We start from the raw sequence: 21,884 nt of genomic DNA on the forward strand, positions 1-21,884 counted from the left end.
ATCGGATCGTGATGAGATCACAATAATGAGACCGATTCATCTTTAAATACATACGCTTAATCATTCCGGTCATATGTAACATAAGAAGAATATCGAGATAACCGGATAGATCAGTGCACTATATATTTATTTATATGATGGAGACGACTAGTCTCATAGTCACTCGTACGAGGACACTAAAGGTATTGTAAAAGTACTTATTGCAGAATGAGTTCATTGATTCACTTAAGAAATACTGAATGATTAATGATACCTGACGTTAGATAGTGATTCCGTAGTTTAAGTTGTGTGTTTGATTCTTAGGCTTAGACATTAAAGATGTCTTATATGAGTATTTCATTCTTTGACGTTGGATTTACAGGTTTGAAAGTTCTAGATATAATATAATCGATTCTTACGAATAACAATTAACTTTACGAAGATAATTAAGTTCAAGATATCAAGAGTGAAATATCCGGTGTATCTTCGCTTAAATAATATCCCGTAAATTATTATCTCCGTACATGCCGCTCTCACGGGATTGCCTTGCGGTTTGTGTCACTTCCGGCCCACCTGTGTGTCCCATAAGCACCTCCAATAACAAGTCAGGTAAGAACATGGGCAATTCGTGAAGTACCGAGGCGGCACCTTCCGTAAATGGAACGGTGAGAGTGTCGAAGATGGGCGCCGCGAAGGAACATAACCGTCTGTTCCGGGACAGGCGATACCGCTTTTTGTAGTGGGTCTTTATGCTTCCCTTTGTGGGCGCCTTTGCCAAAAGCAAGGCGATAAGCCGATCTTCGCCAACTTCTTTTGGCCCTTCCTTCCCCAACCTCCGCCTGTCCCGCTCCGCTTCCGGGGACGGTAAGGAGACTCCCAGAAAGGTCGCCTCCATCCTCCGGCTTCAATCCCTCTGCTCTTCTCCTCTCGGTCGGTCCCCAAGATTTGTCTCATTGTGAGTTAAAGAGGGTTCTAGAAACCCTCCTGCGCTGCCATCTTTCCCCTGTTCTCGTTCCCTTTTCTCGCGGTTTATCGGCTCGAGTTCTTGAGGTTTCTTTTGCTGCGTTGTTTCGGATGGTCTTGTTTCGGTTGAGGGTGTGGGGTCTGTTATGTTTCTGTTGCTTTTTTCTTGTCCCCGAGAGGTTTGATTTTGCTTCGCGGTGCGGCGACGAGAGTTATGCTTGGCTTTCTTGCTCTTAGGGTTGTTGGTGGTTCGTTCTGAGCAGTGGAAGTTCTTGTTATGGATACTTCATATGCAGAGGAATGCGGTTATAGTGATCTTGATGAGGTTATCGAGTTTAGATTTCCTTGGAGGAAGCAGAGGATGAAACCAGCGAGTTTTTTAGCTTGTTGATGTTTGATGGTGGAAGATGACTTGAGAACGAAAGAGAGGCCCCAAGGACGGTTACCTCCTTCCACCGATTTCAAACCCTCTTCTCTACTATATCGGGGTTTCAATTTCGTTCGTTCTTCTCCAAGATTTGCCTCAATGTGAGTTCAAGAAAGTTCAAGAAACACTCCTCCGCGGCTTCTTTCCCCTGTTTTCGTTGCTTTTCTTTCGGTTTATCAGTTCGAGTTCTTGAGGTTTCTTTCGCTGCATCCTTCTGTACAAGTGTATTTAGAAGATGTGTATTTAGCTTGCCTCAACAAATTGTGTATTTGACCTAAATAATTGTGCTTTTTATTGTTTACTTTTACAAATGCAGGCCAGTAAATTTGACTTAACGGTGATGATTTCATTTTCATATTCTAATTATCTTTGGCTATGTTTTCTTGAGCCTGTTCTTGTAAAGCATGTTTTGGATTGATTTCTGGATCATGGTTCTAAATTTGTAGTAATTGTTTTTGGGTTAGGTCCAAGACAGGTATGATATTTACCTTTTATTATTAGTCTTGTGCTCCTACTTGCATGATTTTGAAGCATCAGCATATTGACAATCTTTGATAACCTTAAAAAGGTCAAAATGACTTTTCAGTCAAGGACATGGCTATCCAATGGTACACTTTTCATGCTTTTAACCTAATTGATTTATCTGTGATTCTGGCAGCTTCCAATTCAAAGTTGACAGGTTATCATGTTTCTACATTTCCTACTCAAGCCAGATCAGTTCCTCCCTGTTTTCATCCTCAAGTTGCAGATGACATAATAGATCCACCGCTACTTAAGGTTTCAAAATCTGTTAACTCTTTCATCTTGCTTCATATAGTAGGAAATAGACATTCTTGTCATGCTTGTTGTAGAAGTTAGCATGCTAGAACAGTAATAACCATGTAAATGTTATCATTCAAAATGCAGGTTCTGGTCTTAACCCTGATTTTCATGGGTATGGTCATTTAAGTTCCCTTCGGGAGTTAGAAGCAAGCAGCAACTATGGTCATCTTGAGATAAATTGTCCGTCTACAACTGCAATTTGTGGTGACAATTTCTTGCAGTCAACTCAGCTTCTTTCTCCTCATTGTCGACCTATTTGAGCTGATTTTGGCAGAAGCAAAACGACGTTATCATATTTGGCTGATAACTCGCATGTATCAAATGAAAGCAGAGCTTCTGTCATGGATTACATGTCTTGGCAAAACAGAATGAACATTTGCAATGCTCCCCGGGGATCTTGTAGTATGGGCAGTTACACCGGAAGAGTGTCCAAGGTCACAGAAGGAAGTTTGTCTGATATTCTAAATAGCCTTATTCCTGGATCAAAATATGGATCTCTCCGATGAACATGATGTCTGCATGATTTACATGTCTAGTTATTGTAGTATCTCAAGTTGTGCACCAAATTATTGGAGTTGATATAGGTTTTGAAGTACATCAACTTGTGCATCGTCGTCGTCGTCGTAATGCTTGTGATCTTCAGCTGAAGCAATGCCAGCAGATGTCTCTTATTTTTCTGTTGAACTGTGGCCATGAGAGCTAGAATCACCATACCAGGGAGTGTTGGTTTGTTCCAAAGTTGATGATGTCCTCTTGAACTTAATGTGATGGTAAGGTGATTTCTGTTTGAATTCTTTGGTATTTTAAGAATTCGTTTGTTGCTAAAGATTTGACCATACTTGATTAATTTCCAAATAGTTACTTAGACTTGTATCTATGCATTCTGCTGGCATTTTATCAGTCTCATCATCTACTGTGACCTAATTGCATTTCCTGATGAGCTATCTACATCCTGCAGGACTATATGCCAAGGCAAGTAGGCCATGAAAGATTAAACTGGTGGTATGGATTCAGAGGGAGATGCGCTGTGAAAGGTAAATAAACTCGAATGCTTTCAGCTGCAGCTGCAGCTGTGTACCAGCTTGGATTATATTCCGGATCACAAAACTTTTACTTGCATGTTATGATGATATTTGGGGATTTGCTTCAATATTTTTCAGTTAACCTGTGTTGCTGTGTCTCTCCGCCAAAAGGGTATCTTCACCACCTTTCGTCAGCACGAGCATGGGAATCACCCCTCTCACATTCATTTGGTGTCTTCCCGCGTTTAGGTACGTCATAAGCTCTCGCCATTCATTTCGTCAGCGTTGTAATAAAGGCAAATAAAAATAAAGAGACAGCAAAACCACGACTTCTTCGGTTCGGATAAAAGCTAAACAACAATAACAAATTTTGTTGATGTGACTGGTTCTCACGGATAGGGCACACCTACAGTTTGGCAGAAGATCGAAGGGCTTTTCTTTGGTTGAGATGATGTATGATTTAGATTTCTTTATAGTCCCGTAGGTGAACCTTCGTTGCTCTTTCCCTTACTGTAGATTAGAGTAGTAATGAATCTATGAGCTTTGAACAAAGAAAAGAAAATCTAAATGCCCCACCAAATATCCGTGAGAGAAAAAAAGACATCTTCACAAGATTACTTCCATATAATATACAAAATTCTCACCTAATCTAAGATTATACAACTTTCGTAATGAAAATATCGTAATCATGATAATGCGTGCTTACGTGTCTGAAGGAACCACAAATCTTATTACTTTAGGCCAAAGCAAATTATATATGTTTAGATATATAAATCTTCTCAAAGAAACTAATTGCACTGTTAAAAGTCAATGTCTTACCTGCTCCAGTTGATAAGATCAGTCCAACATCTCTATTTTAATATAGATGAACACCAGTCATTGGCCGTTTCTTTCCTAGATGGAGGGAGCAAATAAAGGGGAGAGCAATATAAATATCTTTTCTCTTTAGACCACCTTATTCCATGTGACATCTTAAGTCGTGCAATAATATATCATTCTTTTGTACATTGTTGTGAATTCGAAATATTTTTATGAGATAAATCTCTCTCTAGTCTATTTATATTTCTTCATCGCATATATGAATGAATATATGATGCATACCGTTCAAATCGAGTTTGGAATCTCAAAGAAGTCCTCACAAAAGGGAGCAGAGCAGCCGCCCCCACAAGGATTTAGCTTTTATTGTGATAATTACAACATACAAAGATCCCCACTAGTGTTGCGACTCCTTACGGCATAATACATATATCACAGATGCACACAGGAGAAGTTTGCAGCAAGCAAGTGCTGCTACTACATGACGGAGCAAGCAGTAGGGTTGTCATCGCTGAAGCGAGCGCGAGCCTCGTCTCCGATGATGTGGGTTTGTGACGGCTCCTGGTAGTAGCCATGCAAGCTGGAGTCGTCGTACCCGTGCTTGTGGTAGTTGTAAGACCGCGGAGCGACGTTGAAGAGGAGACGGTGAGCCGGGGTCGGGTGCTGCAGATGGTAGTACTCCTGCGCCTGGACGTTGGTCTCCGCGTTCAGAGGATACGGGCACAGCACCGCCGTGCACCTCGTCTTCCTCACCGCCTCGAGCACCTTCTTCTGGTCCGCCCACCCGATCACCGTCACCCTCTGCATCGCCATGTCTATCTCCACAGCGTCCACCCCTACAACACCATCACAGAAGCCATGAGCTCGGTGGACGGCGAAAGGTTCGGCGACGGTTCTTTGTACCTTGTAGCTTCGAGAGGGCCTTTCGTATCTTGTTCTCACACCCGGGGCAGTCGATGTGCACCCACATCTCCACCATCTGTCCATATTGTTCGGTAGAAAAAGGTTGGAGAATGCTCGATAGAGGAAACAGGATAAGGCAGAACGATAGAGGCTTAATTACCGGCATACTGCAGCACGTCTCGGGTCTGGAACAATTGGATGTCTTTGTGCAGAGTTGATCTTACACTCTACCCATAGATGTTTATATAGATAAAGCTGATCGAGTAGCATCGACGACTTGACAGTGACAGAAACAAGGCAGGCTTAGAATAAGGAAGATACCGTTTACCGAGTCTACGGGAACCAAATATACAAGTGTTGGTTCAACCGAGTCTACGGCGCCTCCCAATCGACAGCTGCCGCGGCTCACTTGAGCCTGTTTGCTTCTCTCCCGGTATCTGCGTGGAGAACTCGGTGCAGGTTGAGCGATCGGTCCGACAACACCAACCAAATCGCAGCCATCGAATCCTGGGTTCTGCCACAGGCAACGCTGCTGCTGAGACGGGGAGATCGAGTTAATGTTTGGTGGGGGAGCAGTTGAGGCGTCCACGTCTGCGTAGTATTTAGTGTATTTATTCCTCCAGCTTGGGCTTGCGGCGGGGAAGAGTTCGGGAGACTGTCGATATCGATGACGATGTCATCGGATTTAACTACTGCAAGTCCGCAGGCGGTTGTGTTGACTGCAGAGCTCTTCTTCCCAGTGAAGTCAGCTGGTTTTGTCTTTAATCATAGGCTGACTTGTTCCGAGGCAGTCAGTCTTAAACACCCAAGTAAAAGGATTAGTAACAGCTAGAAATGTCCACCACAGAAAACTTGGCTCCATTCACTTTCCCACACGATCATATTAATTAGCACACACAACAAAGACCGTACTAGACAAACAAAAAGTCCCTAACCGAGCGACAATAGGATAAAGACGAGCAAAGATACAGTCTTTTCTGCCTAAAACTGCGTTACTGAAGCATCATGGAGCTAAGAATTTTGCGGGGTAAAATGAACTCTGAAAGTTCAAACGAAGATCTCGCGGAGAGTGGCACCCATCAAGCGCCTAAATCAAGTATGTGCTTGGCCACTCTTGGGTATTTTCTTTAGCAACTTATACAAGCCAAATACATTCTTTTCTTGCCATTTATAGGGGATGAAGAATGATCGGTATGTGGCAGGCGACAGCTCTCTGTCCAGGAAAGGTATGGCCGCTAGTGTCTGAAACCATTAGATTATGGTCAGAACATGGCAAATGGTCACACTAACATGAGCTAATATGAAAGTTGAAGAAGAAACACCAGAGTTTACCTCCCAGGTTGACAAGTCAGTTCCTCGAGCAGGAAATGGTCGCTTCAGATCTAGCTCCACAAAGAAGGTACAGACTTCAGTGTCCTTCACCTGCGCATCCAGTCAAAGCAGGATTAGCATGGAAAACAAGATGGTGCAAGATCATATAACCAAGAAAATGGTAGGGATATTACGTATTGATCACCGGAAGCCTTGTTCTTGTCATTGAAATAAGGTGGGGCAGCTCCCATCCCTCCAAAACTAGAATTGAAAGGAAATGGAAGAAGGCCCCTGAATCCATCATCCACCCATCGAACTTCGCTAACATATGATGGTACAAAAAACGAGGAAGGAAAACGGTGCCACTCACTTCCGACACAAAGCACAGAGCCTACATACGAAGATAAAACTATGTCAAATGCATGGATATAATGTGATTTCCCTTTTATTATTGTTACTGGGAGGGTGCGGGAGAGAATCAATGGTTATCAAACATAAGAAAGCATAGGAACAGTAGAATTTTTTTAAAGACTAGCAAAAGTACATTAAAAAAAATGATTCGCCACGACCACTTAGAAATCTCAAGAGCTGAAACTACAAGATTAAGAACTAGAGACAGTTACGATTAGAAACTTCACTTATATAGACATATGGTATGACTTTTCTGGCCTCGGATCATTTTACTATCAGATATAAAAATATCTTACCAGTTCCAGCATCACCATGATGTTCCAAGTGTTTATAAATTTCCAAAGGCGCAGAGTACCCATTAAGAATTGAGAATGTGCGGCTATGTGAGGCACACAATATAAGGCCAAGAAAGATGGGTCTAAGTCCTTTTGCAATCTGTACAGGCAGCCAAGTAGACATCAAGCAGTCTTATGGTTACTCGATCAATCACTGACCTAAAAGATAAGACAGGAGACATTAAATGTACCTGAACAATAAGTGTGTCTTCAACTGCATACTTGTCACGGAAAAGATCAGGAAAACTATCAATGACAGCTGTTGCTGCAATGCATATAAGTGGATAGATTGGATAGAGAAACCTGTAACGCCACAAAACAGACCTTAAAACTGCTAAAGTTAAGATGCAACCTACTGTTATCAACAAATAAGACGAAAACACCTACAGGGACTGGTGATATTTCTAAATGCAAATGTATGCCATTTATGATGCAATCACAGAGAAGATTAACATTGACGATGAGAAATGAGACAAATGGAAGTAAAGAAACAGTGATAGAATGGATAATGAAGAGGCTCATGAACTTGGTAAGTTGCAAGTCAAGGGAAGTTTGACTTGTCCTTTGTCCCAAACAAAGGACACAAAACACTTCAATACTAACATTCAGACAAAGCCATAACAATGATATGGAAAATGACAACAACTAACAACCATTGTAAACATGTTCAAAATCAATCAGGCATGATTCAAATAATTAACCTTATAGAGTGACAATTTTCTAACAAGAACTGTAGATAAATCTGATGATTTGTATGGTACAGAGTGGAAGAAAAAGTGGCTATTACCTTTCTTCTTTATGAGCCTGCAATGACATAAAAGCCAACCAAATATACATGGGAGAGACCACAATGAGCAAATCCGGGGCATATTTCTTCCTCGCAATAGGTAAAATCGCCAAGAAAAGTAAAGCAAGAATGAAGCAGAAATTAAAGTTGTTAAATCCATTCCTAAAATAAAACAAGGGTCCTTCAGTTCCATATAAGTGGCTCTGACCACCTCCTGACACATTATACTGCACCAGGTTGAATACCGAAGATGTCCATCTTGCGTAGCAGTAATAGTCAGCAAGCAATGAGAAAGCCTGGTAACAGAACCCAAAGTCATAACCATAACAAAACTGGATGTGGTAGTTATAGAGCAGAGGTGGAAAAAGAAATCAGTTCATGGTCAGATTTCTTACAAGAATAAGCACAGAGGTTAAAATCCCGGATAAAAATACTTTTTTGAATCCTCCCCTACTCAATGAATAGAATGTGATTGGAAGAAAAACTAGAATAGAGAAAGGCCAGCCGATGATCACTCCAGCAGCAGCAACAGATACAGCCATAGCATACTTCTGAAGAAGGAAGAGAGCTGATGAAAGAGTAACAGCATACATAGAGAAGCTACTAGGTAGAAAACCTGGAGAAGCATTCACAAAAATTAGAGAAGCAAACCATAGAGACAGGAAACAGATAAAATATTCAGCAGAACTGGTTGTCACAAAACAAGGATAAAAAGGAAAACATTTAATAGTTAAGAAAAGCAGGAAATTTGAAGTAAACAAAGCATTAACAGCAAAGAAAATGACAGATGACAGGATAAGAAACTCACTTGTACTTGCAAAGAAACAACCACTGGTTAGGCACAGCATTGCGAGTGTATACCATGCAAGCCTTTTCCCATATTTTCTTGAAAGGGCAACCACCAGAACTGTATCTGTGAAAGTCGAGACAAGACCAAGAAAAAGCCTTACTGAATAAAAGACTCGAACCTGAAATTTCATTAGTGAGGGAACATAATTAGTTAACAAAAACTTTTATATTGAGAATAAGCTAGAAAGAGAGCAAATCTACAATCTATGATGTTTTAATTCACCTTCTCCTCACTGTAGATCAAAGAAGCTGGTCCAGCCACCAAAGCATGGAAAAAGATGTATAAATATGACCGCAAAGCAAACTCAGAGCTGCACAAAGGTAAAAGATGGTTAAAAATAAAAAAAAATGTAAGGATTCACAATCCCCAAACCGTAGATTTTTACAGGTCCTTTTAAGCCCAGTGTGAAGAATGTGAAAAGGGTTATTGGGCACACAACTTCATTCTATCAGGAGTTTTTAAAGAATTTTCAAAATAACATAAAACAACCTAAAAGAGCCATGACCTAGTTTAGGTAGGTTCGACACCTTTTCTTTTCACTTTGAGCCATCTTAAGAACTTATAACATTCAAAGACAAGTATATAATAGAAAAAGTTCTAGGTACATGATGCATGGGAACTTCAGAAGAACAGTAAAAGTTAGATGTGCTTTTATTGTCAAAAATTGAATTTGAATGGCTGCTTGCCTCCAACTGGACTATCTAAAACATGATTTTGAGCCATCGTAGTAGCCTTTGGTGCTCCACCTACAATTGTCATCATGGCTAGAGCCTACTCTATAAGAACAACACTCTAAGAATATCCAATTAAACCAACATAGCATTCTCCTCAATCATCTCTTTTTTCTCCCTTCTCTTCCCTTCTCTCTTTCTACTCCATGTTTTAGCCCACACAATACTTGGCATAATATCTATTTGACTGTCTCATATACAGACATTCACCAATTTTCAGTAATTCCTACAATCACTGTACATGCTGATAGTAACCAATTCTGAAAAAACATATGATCTATCACCTCCGGCTCCTACAAATGTAAGGACCAAGAACACAATTTCTAAATTGTAATAACACTAGGACCCAGTGCTAATGAAAGCCAAAGAATCATGCTAATCAACAATCTCCACCTGGTCTTTATTTTACAAAAAGCTAACTAGTGCATCCACACCTACAATTGGACCATCTTTCATCATTCTTTTAAGCTTCTTTAATAGCCATTGGTGTTCCACCTAAATCATCTGACAGATCATGCCACACCTGTCCTTCTCATGCTAGCCATAATGCCACATGTCACCTTTAAAACACTACCCATGGTCTTGAAGTCTACTACATCAAGCAAAATTAGATGCTTTCATATTTTTGGGGCATACCTCACTCGCTAGAACATGGACTGTTCCATTGAACATCTTGATTCTCATCATCCCTAAATCAGCAACATTATTTGCTGAACAATCTGCCAACTGAACAGGGCCTTCTTTTATCTTCAAAGAAACAAAGTAAAAATCCTCCTACATCAAATATGCTGCAAACTATTAGAATCTATTATCCATGCATCATCAAAATTGTCGATACTCTTAGAGACAATTAGGACATCATTGTCTTCATCTCAGAAGCTGTCACATTTGCAATCACTTGGTTCTTTGTAGTAGCCCGATCTCGATTTTTCTTGAGCTTTTGCAGTCCTTCTTTCATCTTCTACTAGATGTGTGTTAGGACCCTTTTTCTGAGCTTTTGAATAATGTTTATTGAGTCTGTTTAGTCCAGTTGTTTATTGAGTCAGTTTGGTTCAATTAGAGTCAAGTAGAGGTTTATTTAATATTTATTTATTATTAGAGTTCAAGTCCTGATGGACTTTGGGTGGAACTCTATAAATAGGGATGTAACTGCTTCTTTTCAGTAATATATGAAAAATACTATTATTGTCTTTGGACAAACCCTAGGAGGTCGATCCCCTCGAAGTGATCAAGGAGGGTCGATCCCCTCGAAGAGATCAAGGAGGGCCGATCCCCTCGAAGCGATCAAGGAGGGCCGATCCCCTCGAAGCGATCATTATCATTCCCTTTTCTCCCATTTCTTTCACGATAAGACCTTAGGGTCTTATCATTTGGTATCAGAGCCTACGATAAGACTTTAGGGTCTTATCATTTAGTATCAGAGCTACGATAAGACTTTAGGGTCTTATCAATTGGTATCAGAGCCTACGATAAGACTTTAGGGTCTTATCATTTGGTATCAGAGCTACGATAAGACTTTAGGGTCTTATCATTTGGTATCAGAGCAGCGATCCTCAGCGTTCTCGCTGTAGTTCGTCATTGCGTTCACAAAAAAAAAAATTAAAAGAAAAGGAAAAGAAGAAACACGAGAGGAAGAAGAAGCCGCAGCCACCCTGCGTCCCCTGCTTCCGGCCAGCCCACCCGCCGCTGCTTCTCTCCGGCCAGCGCCCACCATCGCCCCGCTTCCCGGCCGGCGACCACCGCCGCCGCTGTTCCCCGGCCAGGAGACGACGCTGCCAACGTCCATCCCAGCCCTACTACCTTCGTCGCCTCGCCTTGCGTCGCAGCGCAGCCGCTCGACCTCTCCTCCTCGGCGATCGTTGGTGACGCTGCTCCCAGCCGCGCCACCACCGCTGCCTCTCAACCGCCGCCTGCCTTCCCTTGGGTCGCAGCCGCAGCGGCCGATTGTCGCCCTCCTCGCGGCGACCGAAACAGGGCAACTCACGGATTGCCCTTGTTCCCAGCCGCATCGCCTCCGCTCGATCACCTGGCCAGCGACCTCTTCTCCTCGCGTTCCCATCTCGCTCGAGCGAGAAGGACCGCCGGCACCACAGCCGCAACCGCCGGTTGCCGCAGCCCCTCGTTACAACGGTTGTAGAAACAGAGCTTCCTCTGTTGCCGCAGCCCCTCGTCGATCGTAGCCGCGCCTCGAGCGCCGTCGCCTTCCAGCCGACCCACCACCGCTGCCAGCCACCGTGAGGCGACCGCCGCTCGCCTCCCAGCCGCCGCTCCCCCTTGGCTCGGGCGAGAACGACCGCTGCCACTCCCCCTTGCTCTGCCCCTTGGTGACCGAAACAGAGCAATCCTCTTGCTGCTACGAACGCCGGTTGCCACCACCGTCACCGCTGCTGCCCAGCCAGCGACGACGCCGCTTGCCTATCCCCTCGAAGAGATCAAGGAGGGTCGATCCCCTCGAAGCGATCAAGGAGGGCCGATCCCCTCGAAGCGATCAAGGAGGCCGATCCCCTCGAAGTGATCATTATCATCCCTTTTCTCATCTTTCTTCTACGATAAGACTTTAGGATCTTATCATTTGGTATCAGAGCCTACGATAAGACTTTAGGGTCTTATCATTTGGTATCAGAGCCTACGATAAGACTTTAGGGTCTTATCATTTGGTATCAGAGCCTACGATAAGACTTTAGGGTCTTATCATTCCATCTTTCCTGCCTTAGAGAAAAAAAAAGAAAGAATACGAAGAAAGAAAGAAAGAAAGAAAGAAAGAAAGAAGAAGAAGCAGCAACCGCAGCCACGCACCCCTGTTTCCCCTGCGTCCGGCCAGCCCACCCGCCGGCCGTCGCTGCTCTCCGGCCAGCGCCCACCATCGCCCCGCTTCCCGGCCGGCGACCACCACCGCCGCTGTTCCCCGGCCAGGAGACGACGCTGCCAGCGTCCATCCCAGCCCTACTGCCGCCGCCCGCCTCCCCTTGCGTCGCAGCGCAGCCGCTCGACTCTTCTCCTCGGCGATCGTTGGTGACGCTACTCCCAGCCGCGCCACCACCGCTGCCTCTCCACCGCAACCCTAGCCGTGCCCCCGCCTTGGGTCGCAGCCGCAGTCGCTTGTTGCCGCAGCCCCTCGTTGCAGCGGTTGCAGAAACAGAGCTTCCTCTGTTGCCGCAGCCCCTCGTCGATCGCAGCCACGCCTCGAGCGCCGTCGCCTTCCAGCCGACCCACCACCACTGCCAGCTACCGTGCGGCAACCGTTGCTCGCCTCCCAGCCGCCGCTCCCCCTGGCTCGGGCGAGAACGACCGCCGCCACTCCCCCTTGCTCTGCCCCCTTGGTGACCGAAACAGGGCAATCCTCTTGCTGCTGCGAACGGTTGCCACCACCGTCGCCGCTGCTGCCCAGCCAGCGACGACGCCGCTCGCCGCCCAGCCTGCCACCGTCGATTCCTATTTTCCCCTGCAGCCTCAACCTCGGCAACACCACCGCAGCCTCCCTCCAACAGCACACGCAGCAAGCTCTGTTTCGGTCGCTTCAACGACACCGTTGTGTCCTCAACCGCACGCGATCCATCGACGTCACCAACGCCTTCGTAGTGCGGTAGAGACAGAGCAACGCTGCCTTCCATCCGCACCGTCGCAACCACCGCAGCGACAGGCCCTTGCAACGCTGCCCCCAGTTGCAGCCACATCAACGCAATCGCCTTCCAACCTCGACGCTCTCACCCCACGCCTCGATAGAAACAGGGCAGCTACTCTTCCTCCAACGCAGCGACCGCAGCACTGCCCTTGGCGTCCACCTCCTCGGTAACTTTGCATCTACAGTGTTGATGCCCTTGTCCGACACCAAAAACAGGAGTTGAGATTACAGATTTGCAGTCTTACGCAATGGCCACCGATAACTCAGTGAAAGCACAAATGGAAGCATTGGAAATTAGAATTGAGAACCGGTTACAAGAAGTACTTAATGATTTCAAAAAGGGCTTACTGGGGAGCCTTAGTAAATTTCAACAAGGTGGGAGCTCAAGTACTATGTTGCACAGATCTGAAAATACAGGAAAAGGGCCCCAAGATTATGACACAAATTACTCACACATGAAGATGGAATTTCCAAGATGGAAAGATGGAGATCCGACCAATTGGATCTCTAAGGCAGAAAAGTTTTTTCATCTTTACAGAACCCCAGAAGAATCCAAGGTAGAAGTGGCCTCAATCCAACTCGAGGGAGATGCACTCCAGTGGTACGATTGGTATGAAACTTTCCACGGAGTTCCTTCGTGGGAGCAGTTCAAAAGAGGGCTTCTTGTTCGCTTTGGCCCATCCGAATATGAGAATATTGATTGCCAGCTCGCCAAAATTCATCAAACTTCTACAGTGTTAGAATATCAGAGTAAGTTTGAAAGATTATCAAATCAAGCTAGAGAATGGTCGAACCGACAACTTATGGATACATTTATTGAAGGGCTTATTCCAGAGATCCGGTATGAAGTTAAGGCTCGTCAACCCCGTACTATGATAGCTGCGATCTCATTTGCAAATCTACATGAGAAAAAAATTAGCAAGGAAAGATCAGTAAGGGGTTTGTACTATGATGAAAAATGGAGTATGGAGCACCAATGTAAACAAGGGCAACATCTGATGATTGAGCCAATTAGAGAGGAACCGAAAGCAGAAGAGTTGGACTCCGATTATGAAGGTATGGAAACTGATGAAGATATTGAAGCCATCACACATACAGTGCATGCATTGGCTGGCTTTGCTAACCCACAAACTATAAAAATCGGAGGAACTTTGAAGCATCAACCTGTCACTATTTTGATTAATACAGATAGCACTAATAATTTTATGGACAGGAAAGTTGCAGCCCAATTAGCCCACCACATTGAAGGCTGTGATATATTCGAAGCTGATGGACGGATCTTAACTTATGATAGCAAAGGCCAGAAATTTCTTACAACGATTACTACACTGAAAGATCGACCTATTGCTTACACTGTCAAAAAGTGGAGATCATACTTACTTGATCAACGGGTTGTGATGCGTTGCAGATAGTCTATGGCTAGTGCTGAAAGAGAAGCTCCCCGAGATTGATGCTGCTCAGCCTTGAGGACAAGACTGATTTGAAGAGGGAGGAACTGTTAGGACCCTTTTTCTGAGCTTTTGAATAATGTTTATTGAGTCTGTTTAGTCCAGTTGTTTATTGAGTCAGTTTGGTTCAATTAGAGTCAAGTAGAGGTTTATTTAATATTTATTTATTATTAGAGTTCAAGTCCTGATGGACTTTGGGTGGAACTCTATAAATAGGGATGTAACTGCTTCTTTTCAGTAATCTATGAAAAATACTATTATTGTCTTTGGACAAACCCTAGGAGGTCGATCCCCTCGAAGTGATCAAGGAGGGTCGATCCCCTCGAAGAGATCAAGGAGGGCCGATCCCCTCGAAGAGATCAAGGAGGGCCGATCCCCTCGAAGCGATCATTATCATTCCCTTTTCTCCCATTTCTTTCATGATAAGACCTTAGGGTCTTATCATTTGGTATCAGAGCCTACGATAAGACTTTAGGGTCTTATCAATGTGGCCCTTCTGAAGACAATGATTTCAATTTGTCACTATAATCAACTTCCAGAATGAACTTGATCTTGGTCTCTAGTTGCTTCTTTAACATGAGGAGCTTGTCCAACAATCAAAAGTCATTACCATTGCTGATGACTAGCTTATTTAATTTCTTGTTCTACAAAAAATTGATGTCACTTCATCGACCATGAGTGTTTCTTTGTTAGACAGCAATACTGTTACTGGACTTCCATAAGAAACTGGGAGTGAGGTTCAACAGCAACAGGCCATTATCTTATGAGGTTCATATTTATGCTAGTCACATGCACAATATGCTTGTTAAACATATCAAGATTTGATGTTAGTCTCTTCTTCCATACTCAACTAATACATTTTTTTTCTTCAAATAGAGCTGATTATAAAGTAATTGACATTTAATTTTTTTTTGTTTTTCCTACAAAATCTTAGGGGAGGTTTTATTTAAGATAATAGATTGCGCTTAAGAAGCAACTTGATTGTGCTTTTATCTTTCATCTCCAATTCCTACTAATCAGCTTTGAACGACAAACCAATTGCAAGCTGATTTATTTTTTGAACCAATTAATAACTTAGATTTTCAAGATCAATTAAGAGCCTAACTTTCTAGAATCAATTAATAACATTATTTTGAGATCAGTTAATGTAATCTCGACGACTCAAGAACCTAACTTTTCATAATAGTTTTCTTGGAATTAATTTCTATCGGTCTAGGGAATAATGTTAAGCCCAATACCATTACTTAAGCCTGAAAACCCTAATTGATGCATTAAAGTCAACAAAATACGATTACTTAAGCCTGAAAACCCTAATGATTGCAACACCTTGTTAGAGATTACAGTCCTCGTTCTATGAGAAAGAAATCTTTATACCCAATAAGTCAATCGACAGAACAATAAAGTGGAGTCAGATCAACAATCAAAATGTAACTATATATAAGAAGCGATCAAACCATTTTCTTGAAATGAAAGATATAAATAAGACAGAAGGCGACGGAGGCATACCTATACTCCCAGGTCTGGAATCCCGACTTGTAGAGGAGGTAATGGAGGGGCTCCCAGTAATTGAAGACCTCATCGCAGTCGTGGATGATGTTGGAGGTGGCGCTCATGTGTCGGAGCAAACCCAAAGCAAGCGCCGGCAGCAGCCACCCCACCCCCACCCGCTCCTCCTCCTTCTTCTCCCCCTTGTCCTCCTTCGAGTACCGATCCGACGACGATGACGGGGCGTCCCGATCCGCCGTCGGTGGTCGCCGCTGCCGCGCCGCCGAGACGGCCATCGCTGATCCCTCTATCGCTCGTTCTAGTTCGCCCTAGTAGGTGGAAGGGTTTGGGTATTCGGGGGAGGGAAGGATTTATGTTTAAGGTGATCCGCTGGATCAGGTCAAGAGGGCGTTGCTTCGCGGAGAAGTAGAAGCCGTTGCATCTGTCCGTGATCGACACGATAGTTGGTTAAGGATAATAAACCAGTTCGAAGAGACCACCGAAAATGGACACGTCCTTAAGAAGCTTTTGCGGGAACAAGAAGCAAAGTAGATGCGTTCTTTGGTGTCACGTTGCGTGCACGTGATTCTCGGTATATTAAATGTATCCTCTGCACAAATAGCAAATCGTATACCGCGAACACAAAATCGATTGAAGAAAGTTACAGGGAGAAACACTGAGATTACCAACAGAACTAACTTCGAACATACAATAGATAGTTTGGCATGTCTAAGTTTTAGCCAGAGAGAAGGTTTCTTTCTCTGTTATTTATAATAAGGAAGGCGAAAAACAATAGCCAACTGCATCAGGCATTTACTAACTCAACTCGTTGCAAAAGCCACCACACATGATGCTGCTACTAGAAAGGAACAGTGGATAGATAGATCTATCCGGTGTTCCTCATGCCGGCAGCGATGCCCTTCATCGTCAAGATGAGGGTGTCTTCGAGCCCAGGGGCATATTCACTGGCTGGATTCAATTTCACCAGATCGGCGGCTGGATCGTCAGAATCGACATCCTTCAATATGTGAGGCTTCACATTTATGATGAAGTCAGGATCCCTCATTCGCTTCAGTGTATATGCTTGACAAACATTTAGAGTCGTTATATAGGCATGGCGCAGCCGCAGTCGTTGTTTCAGATAAGGATCACCTTCAAGAAGATCCCTGTGACCAGCAACCTGCAAAAGTTTGCAGAGGTCGTGTTTCAGGATCAGAAAATTGTACGAAATCGATAAGACTAATGGAGAAGCCACTGTATGTACCAAATTTCCTGTTGTTTTATTGGTATTACTTACCCAACAGCACAGGTAGATTAAGTTAGTTTATCCTATGTTCTTATTTTTCTTTCTTAAGTTCGTTTATAAATGAGCAAATGAACAAGGACATACCACAACATTATAGCATTTCCTTCGACCTAATCAACATAAACAGAGAAGTAGAGCTCACCTGAAGAAGAAGCTGTTTTGTCTCTTCATAGTTGGCCCTTAGTCGCTCCCCAAATGGCCATAACGCCTCAGAAACAAGCAATTTGTCGTAGATAGCAGCTATTCCTGGATCTCCCTTAGCAAAGACCATCTCAACCAAATCTATTGTAACCCTAAAAAAGGGCCACTCCTTATACATCTCCTTTAGCATCTGAAGATTTCTGATATCCTTGTGCATGACATGCTTGAAAGCTGCACCAAAGCCTAGCCATACAGGAAGATGAAACCTTGTCTGGGTCCAAGCAAAAATCCATGGAATTGCTCGAAGTGATTCTATTCCCCCACTAGGCTTCCGTTTTGATGGACGACTACCAATGTTCATCCTACCATATTCTGTCTCAGGTGTGGCCTGTAAATTACAAGAAGAAAGATTTACATCATGACAGCAATATTCACTGTTTTATGTGAACTGGGCCAAAATAAACATGTGAAATCATGCCATCTAATGTTGACCAAAATTTGAAATTCTATTGGACCGTAGATAATAATAGGCATTTGAAATTTTGAAGAAGGTAGGGGGAATGCATGATACAATCAAAAACCAAGCCTGGATATTAACTAAGCGAAGAAAAGAATAATAACATTACCAGAATTTACATTGTCAAACAAGGGGAATCTGGATAACAGAATTCTTCTAAAATTGTCTACAATGTCTTCTCAAGGATGAGTCATATCTCAGTCCAAGGCTCCAAATACTGATTTTAACCGGTCAGACCAAGGACAATTACTGGTATACCCATACTGTAACGGTCCAAACAGTTGCTAAAACCAGTATTAGACCAGGATTAAAATCCTTGCTTTAAACATTTTACTATGAATTAGAGAAATGCGGAATGAATAATAGTATTTGCAAAACCAAGTAAACTAGCAGGAGTTCAAAGACACAGCTTCATGATAGTTAACACACATACATTCTAAGCTAAGGCTTTTTGTTTTTCATCCATTATTGGCTAAATATTACTTCTGCAGCAGCATAAATATAGAAAAAAGACTACTTACCAGTCGGAAATATTCAACAAAACGAGGTTCCTTGAAAACTATTGAGCGATACTCCTCTGTGGCCACTACAGTCATCTCATCCATCAGAGCACGCCATTCTGGCTTAGGTGGAATTGGAGGGTGCATACCATGTTCAAGAGTAGCAGCTGTAAATCGTTGAAGTGTTCTAAAGCATAAATGCTCCTCCCCAAATGACTGTTCAATTACTTCACCTTGAATTGTCACACGAAATGATCCATTAATTGTTTCTGGTGGCTGAGACAATATAGCAAGATGTGTAGGGCCACCTCCTCTTCCAACAGTCCCACCTCGACCATGAAACATTGTCAATTTCACACCATATTGCTTAGCAACCTTGACAAGCTCCTCTTGAGCTTTATATAACTGCCAAGCTGCAGAAAGACGACCAGCATCCTTCCCTGAATCAGAATAACCAATCATGACTTCCTGCTTTCCGCTGATCCTGTTCATGTACCAATCTATTGAAAACAATCGGGCTAAAGCTGCAGGAGCAGCCTCAAGATCTGCAAGTTTTTCAAATAATGGGACAACTCTTAGTGGTTTCTTCACACGACACTCACGTTGCAAGAGCTCCACAGCGAGCACATCTGATGGAGCAGTTGCCATTGAGATGATATAAGCCCCAAAACTATCAGAAGGAAGTTCTGCAATAACATGTAATGTCTGCAAAACATCGGCAATTTCCTCTGTTTGTGGAAGGTCAGGACCAAATAGAGGGCGCTTGCCTCTTAGTTCACATAACAACCAGTCCTGGCGTTTTTCTTCAGACCAATCATGGTATGATCCAATTCCAAGATAATTTGTAATTGCATCAAGCACATCAGTGTGCCTATCAGATTCTTGCCTAATATCAAGTCTCACAAGAGAAAGGCCAAATGTGGATACTTGGCGCAAGAAGTCAAGAAGGCTTCCATCAGCAATAGGTCTATCGCCACAAGAGCAGAGTGACCTGTAACAGAGCTCAAGGGGTTCCAGAAGCTACAAAAGGAAATAAATTGTACTGAGAAGATAATACATGATGACTATCTAAAAGAAACCAAAACATCTACATGCATATATAAACAAGAGTCATCTGAACATGCATGCAAGTGTACATGTAGTCATGTGTGAAGATAAGATGGAAATATTCTGATAAAAAAGGCTGCCAACTGCATGAGGCTACTGCCAATGCTGGAGGATCTGGAAAGGCATGACTGTCTGCAGTTTTATTTCCACGAGTCTATCTCATTTTTCAACTCAATGATTCCATATTGTAATGGAGCAACTTTATGGATCAAATTTCACACTCCTAAAACTTAGTATGAGTAACCACGTTGCTTAGATGAAATGCAAAAAGCTTCAAACATGTGTTTACAAATATAGTCGTAGCAAGGTTCTGAAATGGAACCTATTTAGAACTTTTCTCTTCTACATGAACAAAACAAACTTAAAGATATTGTTCAAATTCAAATGATTAGACAACTAATGGAATCTTCTTCCTAGACCTTTTTTGCTCAAAGTTTGTGAAAGATTTGACAACTATCCAGACAAGCAAAAGATTTGACAGATAACCTGCTCAACGTTTGTAAAAGTTGCATCCTCTGATATGTCTGAAATTCCATTTGTTAACAAATGGCGAGAACGTTCACGTGTATTATACAGCTTATCCCTCACATCGCCAAGTATAACACGATATGGCTCACTAGGTGGAACTTGTTTCCAGAATTCTGCATCAAAATTGAAAATTATCAGACTAGAACAATTCAAGCCCCATCCTAACAGACTGAACAATTCCAAGCAATACTTCGGTTCAAATATCTTTCCAGTGTCTCTGTTTAAATTGTACAAAATAAAAGGAATGGATGTTCTAATGAAAATTAGTTATATGATAGAAAAAGAGAGTTATGCACTTTCCTCGGATAAATAAACAAAAGAAGGTAGATCAGAATTTAAATTCAAACCAGGATGTTTTATGAATGCTGTTCAATCTTATCATCAATAAAATAAAGTGCCTAGCCAACCATAGAGGAAGAATACCTAGACTAAGTATTTTTGTATAAACCCACAAAATTGTATAAAACGTATCAAAACAGTATATCAAAACTTGTAGCCAATGACTACTCCTTGTAATAGTATGAAAGTACATTTTAAACTCTATTACTATTTTACAGAGGGCAGAGATATATATATATATATATATAGATAGATAGATAGAGAGAGAGAGAGAGAGAGAGAGAGAGGAGCTAGAGCATGTTAACTAAGAGGGTATATTAGCTCGATTTGTGTTTAATCCCATATTATAATTTCTATTATTATTTCAAAACACTTTTGCAAAACATGCTTCTTATCTTAGCTAAAACAACGACATCAATAGTTGCTTTAGGTCTGAATTAAACTACATTTTAAACTCTTACACATATAGAGATGCAAAATGATATGCTCTTCCACACAAAAAAAAGGGCAACACTAAGAGAAATATTATAGGAGTTAATATATATTGTTCCCAGAAAAGCAGCAAATGACATCAAATGAAACTTGAGGAATATTAGGTTCAGTTCCAAGTCAAAGCAATGAATTAGAGTAAGAAAATGATAACCATACTTTACAGTTCATTTATGACTTGCTGTATACTGAGTATACCTATATAGTGCTTTGCATCTTTCTTTGTCGACTGGTGAAGTTCATTTGCTCGTTCTCGAAGTTCATTGGAGCAGCGCCACATAGATAACTACAACATTTTTAAAAAAGGTTAGCAGCATGGAAGGTAAAGAAAAACACTTCCTCAACTGAATGTTACACCAGCAGAGATAGGATAGGATGGTTTATACTTTGTAGTTTGTAGTACCTCAAACATCAAATCTTCTATCTGAGAATAGTACAAGCTTGCAGCTATCATTCTAGCCAACAAGCATACATCCCTTGTGACCTCTGGAGTAACTCTGGGATTTCCTGCATCATATACACAAACATATTATCACATAAATATTAATATATTCCCACACTAGTGCTGTATTTTCCTAAAGAGTTCTTACTCTGTTGTAAATGATCATATAGTAGGCATAAGAAAACTATACACAGATATTCTATGCAAGAGAATAACAACTTTAAGCAGATATCTTCAGAACATATTATACCATCACGATCCCCGCCCATCCAGGAAGAAAACTGAATGAGAGGAGCATTATAAGGGACACGCTCATTTATTCCGATGTTCTTCAGAGCTGTATCAACACGACGCAAAAATTTTGGTACACCTTTCCAAATTGTTTCGTGGAAGTAGCTCATTCCGGCACGCATCTCATCTTGTGGAGTGGGAGGTGTTCTTCGTATTTCATCAGTTCGAAATGCAGCTTGAATCTGCAAACAGACAAAAGGAAAGCTGTAGCAATAAGCATATCATGAGGCCTCAGCCTTTACTTTTTTCTGCTCTCATTAACAATATTATGTTCCTTTCTTATCTTCTCAGACGCCTTTGGAGAAGCCCAGG

At 42.3% G+C, this 21,884-nt stretch overlaps 4 protein-coding genes and 1 long non-coding RNA gene across 6 annotated transcripts; 1 reads left to right on the forward strand and 4 right to left on the reverse strand.

The window, feature by feature from the left end:
• The first annotated feature begins 658 nt into the window (after positions 1 to 658).
• LOC108953099 (uncharacterized) lies at positions 659 to 3,617 on the forward strand. 2 transcript variants are annotated; one of them, XR_010508667.1, is made up of 5 exons: positions 659 to 1,470; positions 2,028 to 2,146; positions 2,276 to 2,961; positions 3,150 to 3,225; positions 3,352 to 3,617. It is a non-coding gene; the product is annotated as an uncharacterized LOC108953099 (long non-coding RNA). The 2 variants fall into 2 exon arrangements; XR_010508666.1 differs by having other exon boundaries at positions 660 to 2,146; positions 3,352 to 3,615.
• Positions 3,618 to 4,327: 710 nt separating this feature from the next.
• Positions 4,328 to 5,172, reverse strand: LOC103987810 (heavy metal-associated isoprenylated plant protein 28). The gene is made up of 3 exons (XM_009406229.3): positions 5,093 to 5,172; positions 4,933 to 5,008; positions 4,328 to 4,865 (listed from the first exon to the last, which is right to left on the reverse strand). The coding sequence occupies exons 1-3, from the start codon at positions 5,096 to 5,098 to the stop codon at positions 4,507 to 4,509; spliced, it is 441 nt and encodes a 146-aa protein (XP_009404504.2). The 5' UTR covers positions 5,099 to 5,172; the 3' UTR covers positions 4,328 to 4,506.
• A 595-nt stretch (positions 5,173 to 5,767) lies between these two features.
• LOC135664156 (dol-P-Man:Man(6)GlcNAc(2)-PP-Dol alpha-1,2-mannosyltransferase-like) lies at positions 5,768 to 16,256 on the reverse strand. The gene is made up of 10 exons (XM_065176943.1): positions 15,934 to 16,256; positions 8,849 to 8,936; positions 8,585 to 8,744; positions 8,172 to 8,392; positions 7,777 to 8,072; positions 7,181 to 7,292; positions 6,951 to 7,089; positions 6,438 to 6,634; positions 6,265 to 6,354; positions 5,768 to 6,174 (listed from the first exon to the last, which is right to left on the reverse strand). The coding sequence occupies exons 1-10, from the start codon at positions 16,206 to 16,208 to the stop codon at positions 6,025 to 6,027; spliced, it is 1,728 nt and encodes a 575-aa protein (XP_065033015.1). The 5' UTR covers positions 16,209 to 16,256; the 3' UTR covers positions 5,768 to 6,024.
• On the reverse strand, positions 8,955 to 15,875 carry LOC135664157 (uncharacterized). The gene is made up of 2 exons (XM_065176944.1): positions 13,791 to 15,875; positions 8,955 to 13,708 (listed from the first exon to the last, which is right to left on the reverse strand). The coding sequence occupies exon 2, from the start codon at positions 13,029 to 13,031 to the stop codon at positions 12,018 to 12,020; it is 1,014 nt and encodes a 337-aa protein (XP_065033016.1). The 5' UTR covers positions 13,032 to 13,708; positions 13,791 to 15,875; the 3' UTR covers positions 8,955 to 12,017.
• A 287-nt stretch (positions 16,257 to 16,543) lies between the features above and the next one.
• Positions 16,544 to 21,771, reverse strand: LOC135664155 (phosphoenolpyruvate carboxylase 2-like). Its single transcript, XM_065176942.1, has 7 exons — positions 21,532 to 21,771; positions 21,243 to 21,346; positions 21,038 to 21,125; positions 19,970 to 20,124; positions 18,398 to 19,396; positions 17,361 to 17,747; positions 16,544 to 17,092 (listed from the first exon to the last, which is right to left on the reverse strand). The coding sequence occupies exons 1-7, from the start codon at positions 21,692 to 21,694 to the stop codon at positions 16,799 to 16,801; spliced, it is 2,190 nt and encodes a 729-aa protein (XP_065033014.1). The 5' UTR covers positions 21,695 to 21,771; the 3' UTR covers positions 16,544 to 16,798.
• Positions 21,772 to 21,884: the final 113 nt, after the last annotated feature.

The sequence above is a fragment of the Musa acuminata genome, unplaced genomic scaffold, assembly GCF_036884655.1.
Source record: "Musa acuminata AAA Group cultivar baxijiao unplaced genomic scaffold, Cavendish_Baxijiao_AAA HiC_scaffold_806, whole genome shotgun sequence".
Taxonomy (NCBI): Eukaryota; Viridiplantae; Streptophyta; class Magnoliopsida; order Zingiberales; family Musaceae; genus Musa; species Musa acuminata.

What these genes read in the sequence shown, in the direction of transcription:
- LOC103987810 (XM_009406229.3), bottom strand. An exon ending in GGCCCTCTCGAAGCTACAAG is followed by an intron (nt 4,866 to 4,932) that starts GTACAAAGAACC and finishes ATGGTGTTGTAG; the next exon opens with GGGTGGACGCTGTGGAGATA.
- LOC135664157 (XM_065176944.1), bottom strand. Translation starts at nt 13,031, where the DNA reads ATGTGGCTGCAACTGGGGGCAGCGTTGCAAGGGCCTGTCGCTGCGGTG.
- LOC135664156 (XM_065176943.1), bottom strand. Translation starts at nt 16,208, where the DNA reads ATGGCCGTCTCGGCGGCGCGGCAGCGGCGACCACCGACGGCGGATCGG. An exon ending in TGATCTACAGTGAGGAGAAG is followed by an intron (nt 8,745 to 8,848) that starts GTGAATTAAAAC and finishes ATGAAATTTCAG; the next exon opens with GTTCGAGTCTTTTATTCAGT. An exon ending in TTGTTTCTTTGCAAGTACAA is followed by an intron (nt 8,393 to 8,584) that starts GTGAGTTTCTTA and finishes ATGCTTCTCCAG; the next exon opens with GTTTTCTACCTAGTAGCTTC.
- LOC135664155 (XM_065176942.1), bottom strand. Translation starts at nt 21,694, where the DNA reads ATGCGTGCCGGAATGAGCTACTTCCACGAAACAATTTGGAAAGGTGTA. An exon ending in CTTTTACAAACGTTGAGCAG is followed by an intron (nt 19,397 to 19,969) that starts GTTATCTGTCAA and finishes TTCCTTTTGTAG; the next exon opens with CTTCTGGAACCCCTTGAGCT. An exon ending in TTGTTGAATATTTCCGACTG is followed by an intron (nt 17,748 to 18,397) that starts GTAAGTAGTCTT and finishes TGTAATTTACAG; the next exon opens with GCCACACCTGAGACAGAATA.